This window comes from Genypterus blacodes, unplaced genomic scaffold (genome assembly GCF_046128005.1).
Source record: "Genypterus blacodes isolate CSIRO-AG114 ecotype Tasmania unplaced genomic scaffold, CSIRO-AGI_Gbla_v1 ptg000028l_1, whole genome shotgun sequence".
Taxonomy (NCBI): Eukaryota; Metazoa; Chordata; class Actinopteri; order Ophidiiformes; family Ophidiidae; genus Genypterus; species Genypterus blacodes.
In genome coordinates this window covers 1,004,941-1,021,766 of record NW_027466841.1, presented here as the reverse complement: position 1 = coordinate 1,021,766, position 16,826 = coordinate 1,004,941, and the positions used below count along the sequence as shown (strand labels likewise).

At 46.4% G+C, this 16,826-nt stretch overlaps 1 protein-coding gene across 1 annotated transcript; it reads right to left on the bottom strand.

Annotated features, from left to right (window-relative positions):
• cntnap1 (contactin associated protein 1) lies at positions 1–12,467 on the bottom strand. Its single transcript, XM_076143955.1, has 24 exons — positions 11,575–12,467; positions 7,432–7,533; positions 6,997–7,190; positions 6,468–6,621; positions 6,155–6,358; positions 5,881–6,065; positions 5,649–5,798; positions 5,257–5,518; positions 5,009–5,158; positions 4,759–4,933; positions 4,521–4,627; positions 4,297–4,419; positions 3,753–3,956; positions 3,516–3,672; positions 3,304–3,431; positions 3,025–3,198; positions 2,723–2,941; positions 2,381–2,620; positions 2,066–2,305; positions 1,815–1,942; positions 1,613–1,706; positions 1,284–1,514; positions 1,153–1,197; positions 1–214 (listed from the first exon to the last, which is right to left on the bottom strand). The coding sequence occupies exons 1-24, from the start codon at positions 11,633–11,635 to the stop codon at positions 15–17; spliced, it is 3,927 nt and encodes a 1,308-aa protein (XP_076000070.1). The 5' UTR covers positions 11,636–12,467; the 3' UTR covers positions 1–14.
• Positions 12,468–16,826: the final 4,359 nt, after the last annotated feature.

Here is a 16,826-nt window from a genome sequence, read left to right as displayed (position 1 = left end):
TAGGTCCTGTGATGCTAGTCACTCCTGAAATCCTCCTCAATTTCTGGAAGGTTCTTTTTTTCCCTCCTGAGGGTGTCGGTCAGCGGCCGGGAGCTGCTGGGGGACTCCAGGTTCTTGGGCTCGTTGGTGTTGTAGCTGCCCTTCTGCTGGTACACGTAGATGTAGATGCTGTACAGCCCGCCCAGGAGCAGCAGCAACGCCAGGAGGACGATGACTGAAGGATAAATATAGAAGTTAATTTGCAGTCAGTCTGTGAGACATTGGGGAGATAGACATGAAGGGGATGGAGGGAGGAGTGGATGAGTTCAGGTCTGACTGTTGTTATTCTGTCATATGGGGATATCACTCGTGTATACCTCCACCAAGGCTCAAAAGTCAAAATGAAATAAAGATTTAAAAAAAACGATCTTATTCTATGTTGTCATTTTTCTGAATAGGGTCCTTTGTGTTAGAATGAAATTATAATTTGACTGTATTCTTTCCTTCAAACCTCCATTCTGGCCCTGATCTGGAGCCTCTAAGCGTCCTAAATATCTGAATGTGATGTCAGTGTGTGTTACATGGTGGAGAATCCCCTCAGTCTTCTTTCAGGTAATCACTTCGGTGCAATTTATGGACTGCCAGCAGAAGATTTCCCATTCTAATCATGCAGAGACTAAATTCCCCATCATAACCATAACATCACTAGCAGTTTATCAAAGAGGGACGGTGTCTGACGATCAGCGAGGGTCATTGTTGATGCCTGATCAGCACACTTATCATCGGTGGCACTGATGCGCAGCCTTACTGCAACGCCTCCACTTCTGTATGATCCATTAAGCCAGAGCATGCAGCAGTGATGGATAGTAAGCTCGGGCCTATGCAGACTAAGTATATCTGGGCTCAGACAGGGATGCTGAGCTGCTTCCTTAATCCTCCGACTCCCCACACTCTCTCTCCTTTCATCCTGCTACATCTGTCGTCTCAGCGTGTACTCTCATAATGAACTGTAGTGTTACGTCAGAATTAAATAGGTGAAGGACTAAATGTCAAACAGGAACATCTTCAACAAATTCATACATGAATTAGGGAAAGTGTGTTACATGAGTGAGTTTTTTTATTAGAGCATTTCTTACTTTTCTTTCCTTTTGGAATCTTGAAATGAAATCTTACCTGTTATCCAAAACAAGCCCAGGTCGTCATGGATATAGAAATACTCTGGAGGGGGATTAAATACACAGATAATTAGATGAATTATCTTCCTAATGCATTGATGCATTATGGGACATTTACTACAATCTCACCTACGCCCGTGAACCACGGATCCGCCTCCCAAGGTACGTAACCCAGGACAGGCGGGAACGCGCCGCAGTTGGACTCGGATACGTAGCCGTGAGTGGTCACCGGAATGTCCGTTTCGTTTGGACGGAAGAAGGCCTTCAGAGGGGCGTAGACGTTGTATCGCACATTGGATATGCAGCCGATGAAGCCTGGAGCGTTGTGCTTCCGGATCTCATGCTCCATGTCACCGACCTCTGAAGGAGCAGGAAAAAGACAGAAGCTTCGATGTAAGTATCTTTGTAAAAAATTCTAAATAATAATTGTTATTGAAAGGGATAAATAGGAGTTTTACCTATCACTCTACCCATGAACATAGACTTTGGTGAGTCAAACCTGGCATCCTCAACTAAGGTTATCTTCTCCACTATGGGCTCCATATAGTCCACCTAAGGGTGAACAAAATATGGTAAAAAAAAAAGTATAAATCAGATATGTTACAATAATAACAAACATAACCATATTCGTGGATATATTTTGTGTTGTTGAGAGTGTACCTGTGTTTTAATGGTCCTGTTGTGTCTAGTTATGTTGATATAATGGGGATATCCATCTGCCAGGTTTCGATGAGTCAGCTGATACTTGTGTGTTATCAGCCCAAGCTTATATCTCAAATCTACACTGCCTGCGGACGGGCGAGCAAGAAAAGCAATCAGAAGCATACAGTGCAGCATTATAAGGAATAGCCACATTACCATACGGGACTCTGCTCAGTAAATTCTGTTAATCTGTCTCTTTCATCTCCTACCATCGGTCTTGAGGAGGATGGCGATATAGTCGTGGACGAAGGAGCTGATGTAGAGCAACACGGCCGGCGTATGCAAGGTGCTAAAACTGAACTCTATGTCGTCCGCTGTGTCATTGTAGCCAAGGCTAAAGTTGTCGTAGTGCGGATCAATCCAGTTGGCCCACGCCGCCTCATCTGAGATCGGCCTCTTCCGTATGTTGTATTTTAGCCAGGAGCCGATTTCAAAGTAGGCTCCAATGTCTTGGAAGAGAAAATGGTGGAATGAGATACAAGCATAGAGAGCAAGAGAGTTCTGCAGAATTCATTTAAACTCACCTCTGTGGCAATAGAAACCATCATAGGCAGTGTTGTTACAGTCACAAGTGTAGGAGGCGTAGCCCTCAATACACTGGCCACTGTTTCGACATGGTATAGTGGCATTGAGACACTCTCCCGTGCAGTTTCTCCGTATGCCTTGTTCTTCGTTTACTTTACTCTCCAGATCCAGAGGGACGCCGTTCATCCGTAACCCTCGAAGACAGCCGAGGAAAGGTCTCTGGGTGCGGTTGGCTGAACCTGATGCACAGGACAAATCCTTATCAGCACAATCTTCAAGAGGCAGATTAATCTATGTGATATCAAAGCAAACCACATTCATGGACTCTAACCTGAACCTACCTACAAGGAGCGGATGAGTGAACTTCATGGAGACAAAGGTCTGACCTGGGAAGCGATTGACCGCCCAAGGCTGGTAATCAACCTTGATCCGGGCCAACTTCACATTGAGCTCAGCTTGAACAAAGTGCCACTCGTTATCATTGAGCGGCATAGGGGAACGTAGAGTCACATTAACGATGCCGTCGCCAACCATGAATATAAATACAAGATCCTGTGTGGCTGGGAGAGAAAGAAAGAAACAGGGATGCTGAGGATGCTCCACAAGCGTTTATTGTTAGTCGAGTTCAGTTAGTGTGACTCACTGTTGAGTTCTATTCGTATGAAGTTACGAAGGTGTTCATCGGAGTTCTCCAAGAAGACGCAGTATTCACGATAGGTTTTGAAGTGGAAGGAGATGTCGGCACTGGAGCCGGGCCTGAAGGGGGGAAAGGTTATGTAGGTTGGCTTGGTGAAGGCGACGGTGTTCCAGATGCTTCCTGCAGAACACATTGAAATATTTGTAAAGCACAAAACCAGAACCATTCCGCTGCAGTGAACATCATTGTTTGGGGGCAAACACAACCCATAATGTTTAAGCTTACTGTCGCCATGGCAGCGGAGGGGCCCAACAGTGTAGTGAGCCTCAGAGCCAGTCCTGTTGGTGTCCCCCACCACCACCTTCCTAACAGGGAGATGATCTCTGAAGTCCAAGTAGCCTTTGTCCGAGTACCTGAAAAGTCAAACGAGGGCTAGGGTTAGACCCATCAGTGTCTCAGACAGTAGCTAAGAATGCTGGACGTCTCTTGTCTCTCACCATTGTCTGTAGTCGGCATCACAGTTGCATTGAAACTTAGGGTCGGTGCAGGTTTGGTTAATAGCACAGCCGCACATTTGGACCTCCCGGAACGTTCCACCCCAATAGTAATGACTCACATTATCCCGTCCGATCCAATACCCAAAAGGTCTCCCGTCTATTTTGGAAAAGACAATATGGGTCAGTGGTTCTTTCTTCATGGAACTAAATAAGAAAGAAAGTGCTGATCCTACTTACTGGGTGTGTTCAGGAGACGGGACTTGTAGCAGGAATAGTCGATCCACTGCTCACAGTAGATGGAGGTGTTGGCCAGAGCAGTCACTTCATCCCACGTAGCGTTCCAGTAGTTGACGTCTCCTATGTAAGGACGGTTGATTGAGCTTCCGGTCACCTTGGTGCCATCCACACGGTCGTTCAGGATTACTGTCCAAGCCTTATATGCTGAGCGGCAGGATCATGACAGAGAAAGGTCATAATCAGAAAATAATCAGTAAACGGGAGAAGATGTTTTTAAGCATTTTAAGTGATAATCCTTCTGCCAATAGATTGATTTTTCATAAATCATGGCTGTTCTGACAGTCCCATGAAAACGATGCAGGTCGTCCAAACCAGTAGGTGGCAGCACATACATTTCTTTGCTAGTCAGACCACAAATGATCTTATAGAAGAAGAGGAGAAAATGGCAGAAACTAAGGATCATCACTTTGAAGGTATGTGATTTGTTATTTTTAACGAGTTGATGCTGTATGTTTTGACCAGATTAGTGATGATGGTTGCTTACATTTCATTTTGCAGTACACCTCAAATGGTTTCAGCGGTCCACTTAGATCTGGATCGATGGTGTAGTTACCAGACCAGTATTTGCCACTGAGTCTGTAGGCCTCACATGACTCTTTATAAACCGCTTTGCAAGGAGAGAAGAGTGAGATCTGACATTAGAGGCTTCAGGTATAAGTAAATGTAGAGAACCACATGCTGGACTGAAGTTTACCAGCTGATACTTACACATGTGACACACTTCCCCTTTATAGCCTGTGTTCTCACACAAACAGATAAAATCATCCCAGGACTGGATGCATCTGCCTTCATGTTCACAGGGATTTGGCGTGCATCTGTAAAGGATTCAACATCACATTTGCTTGATTTAAGGGATTTATATATGGAAATGCAGTGTTTGTCTTTGATATTGTGTAACTTTGAAAGGAACTGGGATTAAGATGAAAGCTTAGTTGTCGTTTTCTACCTGTCAGTTATGCCACAAGTGCCTAACAACAGCTCAGAGTAGCGCCCCCACTGATGCTGCAGGATAAGGTCAATATCAAGCTGCTCGTTGTCTATGTAGATCTGTTGCATGCAGCCATGGAAGCGGTTCAGCTTCGTTTCACACTTTCGTATTGTGTTATTGGTTTGCGGACATCCTGAGTGCAGAGAAACAGTCATTTAATCGAATTTGATAGTAGGAGTTGCTGCAATTGTTTAAATCGTCATCTCACCTCCAAAAAAGTAGCGGTCCCCTGTTCGGACTGTGAAGGGGTTAGTGATCTTCAGCGGTGAGCCCTCCTCCTCATCAATTGTCAGTGTTAGAAGATTGTCTCTGGCTGCCAGATCCACAGTATGCCAGTAACCATCATTCAGTCTGTATCCTGGGCAAAAAAACACATTCCCACCATTCATTCAGCGCTGGATGAAGTACAAGATAATGTTTTTTATTAATACGTTCCAAATCTGATGGAGAGCTCACCTGCGCCAAACTGCAGCTTCTTCTTGCCGGGCTGGAATATGGTGACGTTGATCTGTCCCTCGCTTAGGCCAAGCTCCAGGGCCCCAAGGTCGTCAGCGAAGCGTGTAAACATGAGCAACCCTGTGTAGTCCCAAGAGCGGAATTTAAACTTAACGAATAAGCGAGGTCTCCTGAAGAAGCCTGGAACCTGCAGGTAGTTATTCGGCCCAGCAAAGGTCATTGGCTTCAGCAGAATGTCACGGCAGGCGTAATGCATCTTTTTCTAAGGGGAAAAAAGAGCAAAAGGGCAACAGTTCACAGATTTCCACTGATGGTGATGAAGATTTGCTTCCAATCATGATCCTAAATAGTGATGTTTTTTGGAAACTATTGTCAAAGCCATTTCCTGTTACCTTTCGTGGGATTCGTATTTCCGGTTCCTCTCTTTGGGTCAGGTCGATGATGTTGATGCCGTTGATGAAGACGTTCTCCAGGCAGCCTCGGAAATTAGGCGTGGTGGGCAAGTGAGGCAAGTTCTGCTTGATTACTCCTCCCACATACAACTAGGAGACATGTTTGAAGTCATGTGTCAGTCATGTCTTGCCATGGCCACTGCAGTCTGATTGGCCCAGGTTTAATGCGTACCTGATTATCCAGGTCCAGGTAGGTGAACTCTCCGTTGCAGATGGCCGTCACTGTCTGACTGTCCACTGTGAAGTTCACCTGTCGGCCATAGCGCTTGATGGTGACGTAGTGCCAGTGTAGATTGTCAAGAAGGTTCCCAGCAGTCAGTGTGGTTCGCCCATCCACTTTGTGTACATTGCTACTCCCTAAGAACAGGAACAGCAAAGGAAACAGACACTCAGATCAGGTCCAGGTCCTCAAATAAACCACAAATGATTTTCTCCAACAAACTGACCAAGGCTGATGTGCAGGTAAAGACGTCCTTTCTTCAGCTCCACGGTGAAGAGGTCTCCCTGAATCCCCTCACTGTGCAGCAGCAGACCGTCCTGCTCCAGGGTCTTAAAGTTTATGGCGATGTGGTCGTGCAGTGTGCGGGACCGTTTCTCTGGGTACATGTAGACCACTGAGTCGTCCCCATTGTACTGCAGCACATAGGAATCTGAAACACACACAGACCCACAACGTTTGGCCCTTGCAAGCAGCCTTGTTGGTATTAGTTAAGGATAATTAAGCCGTGGTGTTGTTAAGTGTTGATGGCTCATTTATACCATACGAGCAGCCAAACAGCTCCAGCCTCACTCCGATCTTCCCTCCGTTCTCCGTGTTCCACTCCAGAGGAAGCAGGCGGATGTGTTTAGCAGTGAAGGCGTAATGGAAGACGTTCCTCTTCACCTGATAGTAGTTCCAGTTCCCAGGCATCGTCTGCAAGCGCAGGGGGCAGAGAATGAGGAACAGGGACAGATTTATTGAGTCACCACGGCGACGTTAACAACCTATTAAGAAACTGAAGAAGAAGCAATAAAGGGATCATCTGTCAGCTGCCGAGGAACAAGATGCTGCATTGGGTTTTGACTTAAGATATGAATATTCTGAATATATAAGAGCGGCACTCATCATCGTACAAACCTCTGCCAAGGCCCAAAAGTGACATTTAACACGTTATTGACTAGACCAAAGATGAAACCTTTGTCCAGATATTCTATATGTAAGATTTTGTGATAAATAATACAAAAAAAAAAAATGGGCGTGGCCTATATTAAGGGATGGACCCAAGGAATCCAGGAAACCTAGACGTACCGAGTTGCCTCCATTCATGATGTAGGGGGTCCAGGAGTCGGGGCGATCTCCATAGAGCAGCGTATACTTGGAGACCCAGTCGTAAGAGTTGAAGGTCCCCTGGGTAGCTATGGCCAACAGACGGTACTTCCTGCCCAGGTCCACTTGCAGCCATGGCTGTCTGTCCCTAGTGTTCGGGGACCAGCCACTGCTGCCTAGAGGTCAGAAAAAGGTGGTATGGATGCAATCATCACGAAGTGTGCTTAAGGTAGAGTATGAGTTTTGGGATATTTTGTGTATTTACTATTTAAATGCAACATCATTATTCTCATTATTCCCATTAGTGTGATATCATGTGAAGTTGACATTTATGGAGTCGTTTTGTGTAAAGAATGTCACCACTTTAATGTCAACCACTTTATTGTCCCACTCGGCTACACCACATAAATAACTTACCATATAGTTTGGCAAAGTTAGCAGAGTAGAGGAAGTTGTATCTGGAGGAAGCCAGGAAGGAGGAGGCATAGAGCCCCGAGACCAGAGGATCAACACATTCTCCTGCAGAAACAACACGTGAGAGGACAGATGTGACGTTATTACATCAGAGATCACATCTTGCAGAACTCACGCATTGATGATTGGCTACTCAGAGCGGTCTGATCTAATTGTTTGTGCAAGAATACGAACACATTCCCTCTTGGTGCATAAGACACAGATTGCGGGGCGAGGCTTTGCATTCCACGTTGCTTTATTTATGCTCCTCCTTGTCGTGAATAGCCACTTTAAGACAGCGGAGTCCGAGTTATAAATCTGTCCCGGGTCCTGTCGTTCTCCCAGACGGTGGATTATCTTCGCATTGGATCAGATATAATGTACATGACAAGCAAACGCTGAGGATTCACACCTGTCTGTCTGAGAGATTAATGTTACGGCTTTTACATGTATGTTGTCCCTGCCTGCTGCTGTGTCGCTGTGTTGGTATTTCTCCTATACTTTCCCATAGGAGGGGAAAGGATATGCAGTAGTATCAGAGGTGCCTGTGGCTGTGTGCTGGTCAGAAGAGTTAGTATCCTGCATTTGGATATGAGACTGATAAGACATCGTCCATCTGCTCCGTCTCCTCCGTATGAGCCACAGCTATTAGAACGGACAATAATTCTGCCTAATCTTGTTTATGTCTCTGCTAAGGACAATATCCTCACCCTGGGCTGCTGAGGAGCCACACTGCCAGAACAAGCTTTTTAATACTCCCAAGAGATCTGGTATCAACATGCTATGACAGATTGTCTTTCGGAAATAAGCAAAAGAAAACACCTCTAAAATTCCTCTTTCATGAGAATCCTGCCTAAATATTTAGAGCTGTTTACTGTCGAGCAGGAGGTCAGACATTGCAATTCTTGTCCTCATAATGTCTGTGGTCATGGAGCACAGGAAAAAAGGGCTCCAGAGAGTGAAAACAGAAGACATTAGCGGGATTAGTATGCAGGCTGCAGATGGAGCAAAGAGGAGAGCGGAGCAGCGTAGCTCCCATTTTGAAATCAATTTGAAGGGGAGCAGAGAATTGTGTGATCAGAGTAGAAGCAGCGAGCAAATGCGTATGCGGAAGTTGAGAGCTGATATCTCCCACCATGCATTATCCTGAATTACACGCCGAACACACTTGAGCCGCAGTTTGAATACAAAATGTCTCCCTCATTAACATTGTTGTGAATCCGTCACAGGAGCAGACCGGTCACCTTTCGTGCGATGACACAAGGACGCGTTCAAGTGGAAAGAAACTGTGCTGAGTCAGGAACATGTGACCTTGACTCTCTGCCTGCCTGTTTGCCTTAAACCACCAAGGTGCTTCCTCCACACATCACCGTCACGACGTCATGCATCTACAGTAAGAGGGATCCCCACAGGTCGATGCTGTTAGACCCCACAGAGCCATTTCACCCGATTGGATGCGTCATCCAGAGTAGCAGCTGTGATGTACGTATACATGGACTCTGACTGTTACTGTGTGCAGGGAGGAGACGACTTTAAATCCTCCATCCCAGACAACAGCAGGTTAACTCAGGCCACCTCCTCTCATGGTAACACCGTCATGCAACCCCCCCCCCCTTCCTCCCTCCCCCATACATCTCTCACTCACCGGTCCTTTCCTCTCTCCCTCTCTCTTTCCTTCCTTCCCAACTCGGAAAACCCATAAGCTCTTTCATGCTCTCGCTGCATTCCATTACCTCATGCGCTGCCTCTCTCACGCTGCCTCTCATCCTCTATTTCTGTTTTTTTTTATATCTCTTAGCTCTCTGTCTCTCTCTCGCTGCCACTTGCCAGGGGCGTTGTCATGTTGCAGTATAGCTAACATGCACCTTAAGTCTATGCAGAGCTTTCAGACGCTGCAATTTCATCCCTTTCTTTGACATGCGGCCCCCTCCTTCCCTCTCTGCACCACACATGAAGTCTCTCACTCCATTCATTATTAAGGGCTGTGGCGACTGTGGCTGCTTACACTCTTTGCTGAATCATCAGTCTGCTGTAAGTGTCGACTGGCGTGTCTGGGCTGACACATCATTACTATTGGTCGCATTTACATAGTGGCACCACTTCTGGCGCTCAGTCAGGGGCCGGTGGTGCAGAGGAAGTCATCGGCTGAATGCAGATCATAATTACAAGAACATTACTGAACACCACCAGCAGGTAGGGGTGTAAGTGTTGGACATACAGAGAAGATTGGGTGCTGTGATCAAGAGATTTTGTAAATAATTGATGTCACCACAGGGAGCATCTGATTGAAGTCCAGGAATAGAGAAAGATGAAACCAAAAACTATTCAGCAGGACAAAACTGCATTCAGTCTCAAGTTCAGATCTTACATAGCTGCATTATTTATTCTAAGAATAGCACAGAGCCTCTTCATCGCCTCTCATGGGACCATGCAGTGTCTCGTCACGCTGCTGACCGAAGCATCATGCAAAAACTTGAGATGTATGCAAACAAATCCCTTTATTCTAATTCAAACTCATACACAAACACACACACACTCGAGTGCCCAGTCACTATAATTTGTCGGGGCCCCACCCCAGCCTGCATGGGTCGGTGTGTGTGTGTGTTCTGGGATCTACTGGCACCATTTTAATCCTGCACAGCACATCACATTTGGCTTTAAACTGCAGGGAGCTCCAGCCGAAATCACAACAAGCTCAACAAGCTATTAGTGTTTCTACAGTATGTATGTTATCCTACACATACACACTTGTATAAACACACCCACACGCCACCACACACTACACAGAATGACACGCATCTTCAAAATCGTTGAATTTACAAAATCCAGGTTCAGTCTCATTATTTCCTATCATCTTTTAACACTCATAATCTGAGCACTGCTGTAGTGTGTGTGTATGGGAGGTGTAGCAGCGTTTCTTACAGTGAAGGACAGTTAATACCAACCAGTGCCTTTAAAACGACCTGCCTGCTGCTTTTGACCCACAGAGAGATGTTGATGAGGATATTTGTTGCTGTTTACATCATCCCAAATCAATCTCACAGTCAAACAAACTATACATGAGTCACGTGACAGCCCTCGCCCCTCCCCTTCCTGATCGCCCACTTACACCAAAACTAATGACTCATGCCAATTCAGGGTTTTTGGAGCTAATTACCACACTGACGATCTGCTGAGGTGACCCTGACATTGACATCTCACATGTTAATTATTGGTTTGTACACACAGTGGACACACACATTCCCCCTTTAAATCAATAAACCCAATAAGCCCAATCAGCCCCGTTCTTGCCCCCATACACAACCACACATCTGTCCACCTAATCCCCCCCTCCCCACACACATGCCTGCTTATTGATCACTGATGTGCTCGTGTTTGATCCCTGCCAGGTGAATGTGTGCGCAGTCACCAGCGCCGGATGAGGCAGGTGATGATGAAACACACACACACACACACACACACTGTCCTCCCCCAAAAGTGCTGCAGTGGGCTGTGGTCCCGGGCAGGACGTTCGGTTCAGCGCCGCGCTCCGGATCGCAAATTCTATCCGGATTATATGAGCTTAAAACCCAAACTATATACACACTGCGGATTTGATGATGATGATCGCGCAGGAGATGAAGAGTGTAAGAGACTCTGCAGGCTCATGCAGGGAAAAGAGTTGCGGCCGCGCGGGGTGCAGAAACTTGCGTGCTTGGCGGAGTGAGGAAGCGCCGCATTGCAGACAGGCCGGTGCGGCGGTGGCGGCGGCACCGTGCGCACCCTCTCTGCGGGACGCGACGCGCTTCACTCCGGCCACTTTTCTCCCCGGTCCAGTCGCATCGCCAAACAAAAGCCCTGCTCCCCCCCAAAAAATAAACACCGCAACAAGCCCACACAAGCGCCCACACACGTCACGCCATGTAAGAGCAGCGCAGTGTTGCCCTTCAAAACATCCCAACAGCCACAATTCACCCTCCAGAGGTAATTTATTACGTCATATCACCCCGCAACTTTTTAATAAGCATTTGATGAGATACTAAACATTCCAAAACGCGCCTTGTATCAGATTTCTCAATAATCTGGCAGCCATTAACAAATTAACAATTGGTGTTTCACAAGACTTACGTGATGAGCAATGTTGAAAACCCAAAATCAAGAGGCTTATGCTCAGTATTTTGCAAGTCATCCTTCACTTTGGACACGTTTCTCCGCTCAGGATGTATGTTAATGAGAGCGCGGCTCGTTCTGACGCATCCTCTCTCCCGCCTTTGGCCCAACTTTAACTCCTCTTCCCGGGATCTCGGGCTGCCTCTGCCGGGGCGGGGACGCGCATCAGCTGCTGGTGCTGATGCGCGCACCACTTCTTTTTTATTTCCCAACGCACACACACGCACACGCTCTCTCACACACACACACACACACACACAGAAAATACGTTTAGTTCACTTCGACTTCGGTTTCGAAATTATGTCGTTCCACATGTTTGTCGGTTTGCAGAGTGACAGGAAGCGTCTCTGTGGTTGTTGAGGTCCTGAGGGGTTTCAGATGCGGAGGAAAATGGAGGTTGAAGAAAACAAACTTTTCTCAGTCTGATTTCGCTTCGTATTATATCGTGCAAATCACACACAAAAAAAAGCTTCAGTCTCCAAAGAATTCTTCAGTTGCTCAAAAATATCAATTCTTCATTCTTCGTAGCACAATACAGATTTATTCCTCTCTCTCTCTCCTCTTGTGCCGAGGCATCCCATATCCGGCTGGGCTGCCAACTGGCTGAGATTGTGCTGCACTGTGGGGGGGGCAAGAACATCTCTTTCTCTCTCTCTCTCTCTCTCTCTCTCTCTCTCTCTCTCTCTCTCTCTCTCTCTCTCTCTCTCTTTCTCTGTCCAGGAATGCAGATCCAAACGTTCCCCAAAATAGCAAACGTGGAGCCCTTCAGAGTCCAGAATCAGCAGCAGAGCCACAGCGAAACAGCATCGAGTACGATCAGCAGGCCTGCCCAGACCCAGAGTCCTCCAGGTGACCTTGACAAGGTGCAGAAGTAACACACTAAGCAGAACAGGTGATAGCAATTCCTGTGCATGAACCCAGACTCATCTCTGTACACACACACACACACACACGCAGGGCGGCTGGGTGGGGGCTGATGTAGACTGGGGCAGAGGGGGATTTGTGGCACACTGACCAGAAAATAAAAAGGCTTTAGGATTAAGAAGTGGGTTTATGGGGCAGCGGTGATGTGAGATTGAATTCCCTGCAGACTGACGTGGGATTTAACGTGTTTTCAATCAAATCAGATTGTCTGATTGCAGATTGCAGCACCGTGGCCCCCCCTGAAATAACACAAGTAGAGAGGACGGTATAGAAACGGGATAAAGATGCAATAACAATATGGTCAAATATTCAGTGTCTTTGTAAACTTTAATGTATGTAAACTAAATATTCCATATTCTACCAAGCAACATCAAAGCTAAATACAAATTAGTGGTTAAACCGGATTGCCATCTGTTTCCTTAATGACCTTTACCATGTTTGACCTCAGTTACCATAGCAGCCAGTCCAGATGACACTCCTCTTAAACAGTCCAGTTGGAGTTAAACCATCAACAAACAGTCAGTAAATCAGCCTCGACTACAAAGCACAAACATTAGTTATAGTTCTAGACTGTTATATGTTATACGTCTGAATGTGTCAGATGTGACCTCATGAGGTTCGATGTGACCTCAGACATGCTTTGAGATTTGGGCCTTTAAAGTTTTGTCCTGATCTCTTAACATTGACCTACCTGATGAAATGTTAAATACAAAAAGCAAACGTGCCAGATACAAACTTATAACACTGAGGTTGCATAATGTGGAGACTTGACAGGCGTTGATTAAATCATTTATTGAATTGTCTCTGACCCTCTACTCGCAGATTTGTACTCAAAATCGTTGGGTTCAAACATAATAAAACTATAGTTGAGCACTATTAAGAAAAATAAAAATAAATACAGAGTAAATTAGTCTATCATAAACGTTATAAGATTGGGGTTTTTTTGCCCTTTCAGTTGCATTTTGCATGCAGCTGCTTTATAAAAAATCCTTCGGATGAAACTGCAGCACCCCAGTTGACCACTAGATGTCAGGCTTGGATCTCCCACTCGACGCCACTTTGCAGGTTTGACCTCCTCAGGCTTGTTGTTCTCTATCTGTGTAAACTCCTCATGCATTTGCTTTAAGATCTTTAAACCAAATCTTCGGCGGTGCCTCAAAGCATCAAAACACCAAGATATCGATGTGTGAATAACAAACAGGCCTGTGGGTTATTCAAATGAGTCAGACAAGCCACAACCTACGCCAATATGAACCCGACGTCTGAGCGCCGTTTGAGAATACGCCGCAGGTCGTATTCACATGAAGCCATTAAGATCATCTGCTCCTTTCTTTTTCCTGTTCTCTTTCTTTTAAAACTCAATTTAAATTCACACAAAATGCACAAACAAAGTCACGAGTGGAGCTGGGCCGTCGCCTGGTTTCTCACAGGGCTTCTGCGGATCAGATTCTACTTTGGACGGCCCCCATTAGAATCATGTGTGTTTTCCATAGGGGTGCCATTGTTCATCAACATGTGCTGAGGGTATAAGCTAAAACAAACACACGCAGACATCTCCTCTCACACACACACACACAGCGTGTCGTGGACAAACACACAACAACTCACAAACAAGGGTCAGGTCACAACTCAAGCCCAGGTGTTTCCAAGAGATGGTTTTGCTGATCTGTTAACACGGTTGAGCGGCGCTTGTCAGGAAGACGGATGAAGGAAAATGTCTGTAAAACATCTCGTGATGAGCGCCAACGTGTACGTGTATCTGATATGTCAAGACTCAAAACAACAACCGGATAACGCTGACGTGTGTGGATCTGGGAAATTCAGCTGTGGGATTGTGGAACCGTGGGACGGACATTCCCACCGGCCTCCACCTGTGGGAACAGACGGCTCATTCTGGTTGGTAGGCCGCTGTAAACAGAGCTATTAAAGCCGCCTGCCTCTCAGGTGTCCACGCATCAGCACGTCCTCCCACCGCTGAGGTCCAATCCCAGCTGAATACGAGCCCAGCAGGGGACCCACAGATTGGGATCCCACCTCTATAGGCGACGTCCTCCCAATGTTAGCTCAAGTGGTGTGTCCAAGACAGCTGCTAAAACCTGTTCAACCAGTCACACACTGGGTGGACACACTAATTTAGCGCGCAGAGATCGGGGGTGAAGAGCAATCACTGTTGCGTAGCCATTTAAAGATATGAAAGATATGTAAGATATAATGATTTAAAGAAAACAGATCAAGCTGGATTTGTTTCTGTAGTGAATTCTGTTTCTTCTTTGTTTGTTTTGTGTTTTCCAGCGTCCTCGGCTCAAGTTAATCCCTCCGTTTCTGTCTAATCAATACAACAGAGGAGCCTGTGAGCTCTCATCAGATTCCACTTTACTCTGCAAAAACAACCAATTCAGGCTTTTGTGTCCAAGCGACACGACTGCCACCTTTACACAGAGACCCACAGACACGTGCACACACACACACACGTGCACACAGACACACACACACACACACACACACACACACACACACACACACACACACACACACACACACACACACACACTTCCAAAGTTGATTTATTCACGGCAGCAGATAGAACGTACACCGACAGCTCCACAAAGACAGAGGCGCTGACACCTGCATTAAGTTTACATACCAACAACAGCTGTGGCCTACTGGAGCCGCACAGAGCTGAGACACTTTTGTTTCCTGTGTTTGCTGCCAACACGAGCACACACACACACACACACACACACACACACACATACATACACACACGCAGAGGCACACCACTGGGTTGTGTTTCCCTCACGCAGCAGACAAGCCGCAGTTATTTAGTCTGCCTACCAGTTTGTTTGCTCGCTGTCTTCTCTCTTTTGTTGCTCTGCCTTGGCCTTTGTTTGATGTGAAATGTGCTGACTGTAGCAATGGACAGTCGCAGCTGGGACGCGATGACTGAGGACCAAAAGACAGCGTGAAGTCGGCCAACAACTGAACCCGTGTCTGCACTTTTGAGGAATTGTTCTAAATGTATTTTCAAGCAAGTGGGTCTGAGCTCTCCTCTCCTCTCCTCTCCTCTCCCCTCCCCTCCTTCCTCAGCTCCTTGGATCTCCTCTCCAGTAAAGTACCTTTGGCAGTGGCGCAACAGAACGGCCTGTCCTCTGAGCGCTGGCCTGTACTCGGCTCAGAGCCCGCAGACTGCAGCCTGCAGGTGGGGACGGGGCATCCAGAGGGGAACGATCAGCACGGAGAACGCAGCGCACAGCCAATAGTAGGATATTAGGATGTTATTCGTCTTTAATATCCACTTTTAATGTTGTGTCCTGAGGTGAGAATGTTTGAAAAGTTCACCTGCACTGTTCAAAGCAACATATTGGGCCTTTACAGTTGGATATTGTTGCTTACGACGAACCATTAATGGACAGAATTAACCACAGGCTAGATCCATATGGAGTCTACTTTCTCTCCCTCTGTGTGTGTGTGTGTGTGTGTGTGTGTGTGTGTGTGTGTGTGTGTGTGTGTGTGTGTGTGTGTGTGGAGGGGAGGGGGCAGAAATAAAATACTGCCCTACACTCCTGCACTCCTGGCTGGGTTCACCCTTTGCTTCCATGAATGTTGCTTTTGGAGGTCACGGCACCTAGCAACAGCCTGGATCAGGTCGTGAAGGAAACACGAGACAACACACACACACTCACACACACTCACACACTCACAGTTTATTGAGTGACACACATTTTCTACAAAATACCCACATTTAACACTGGCTGGTGTTGCTGTCTTGCGCACCCAAACACAGTGTGTGTGTGTGTGTGTGTGTGTGTGTGTGTGTATAAAACCCCACCTGGTTATCTGATCACTTATTTATCAACATATGGGACAGAAAATGCATTAAAGCCATGCAGCACTAAACATCTGGACAGTGGGCCGGTGGGCTGAGGTGCATGAGCGGTGTAACATCCTCACCAATTGCCAGTTTCCTCTCTTTGTGTGTCCTCGGCCCTCAATTTTTAAATATTTAATAAAGATGCAAATATTCTGTCTACTGCAGCGGATCTGTTCACTCTCCAGCTGTCTGATGAGCTGAGGATAGCAGACCTGCGCACTTATTGGATCATCGTTTTGGTGGTTTTGAAGCGGTCAGTGAAGAAATCAAGAGTTATTGGTTTCCGTTCATTGTCGCTTGAGCTGTTTGGCGTCGGTGCTGCTTCTGTACTCAATATTAATTTGATTATAGAAGAAGAGAAGTTTGCAGTAAAGACACCCAGATGTGTACTTTGCATGTAGTAAATTGCACCAAA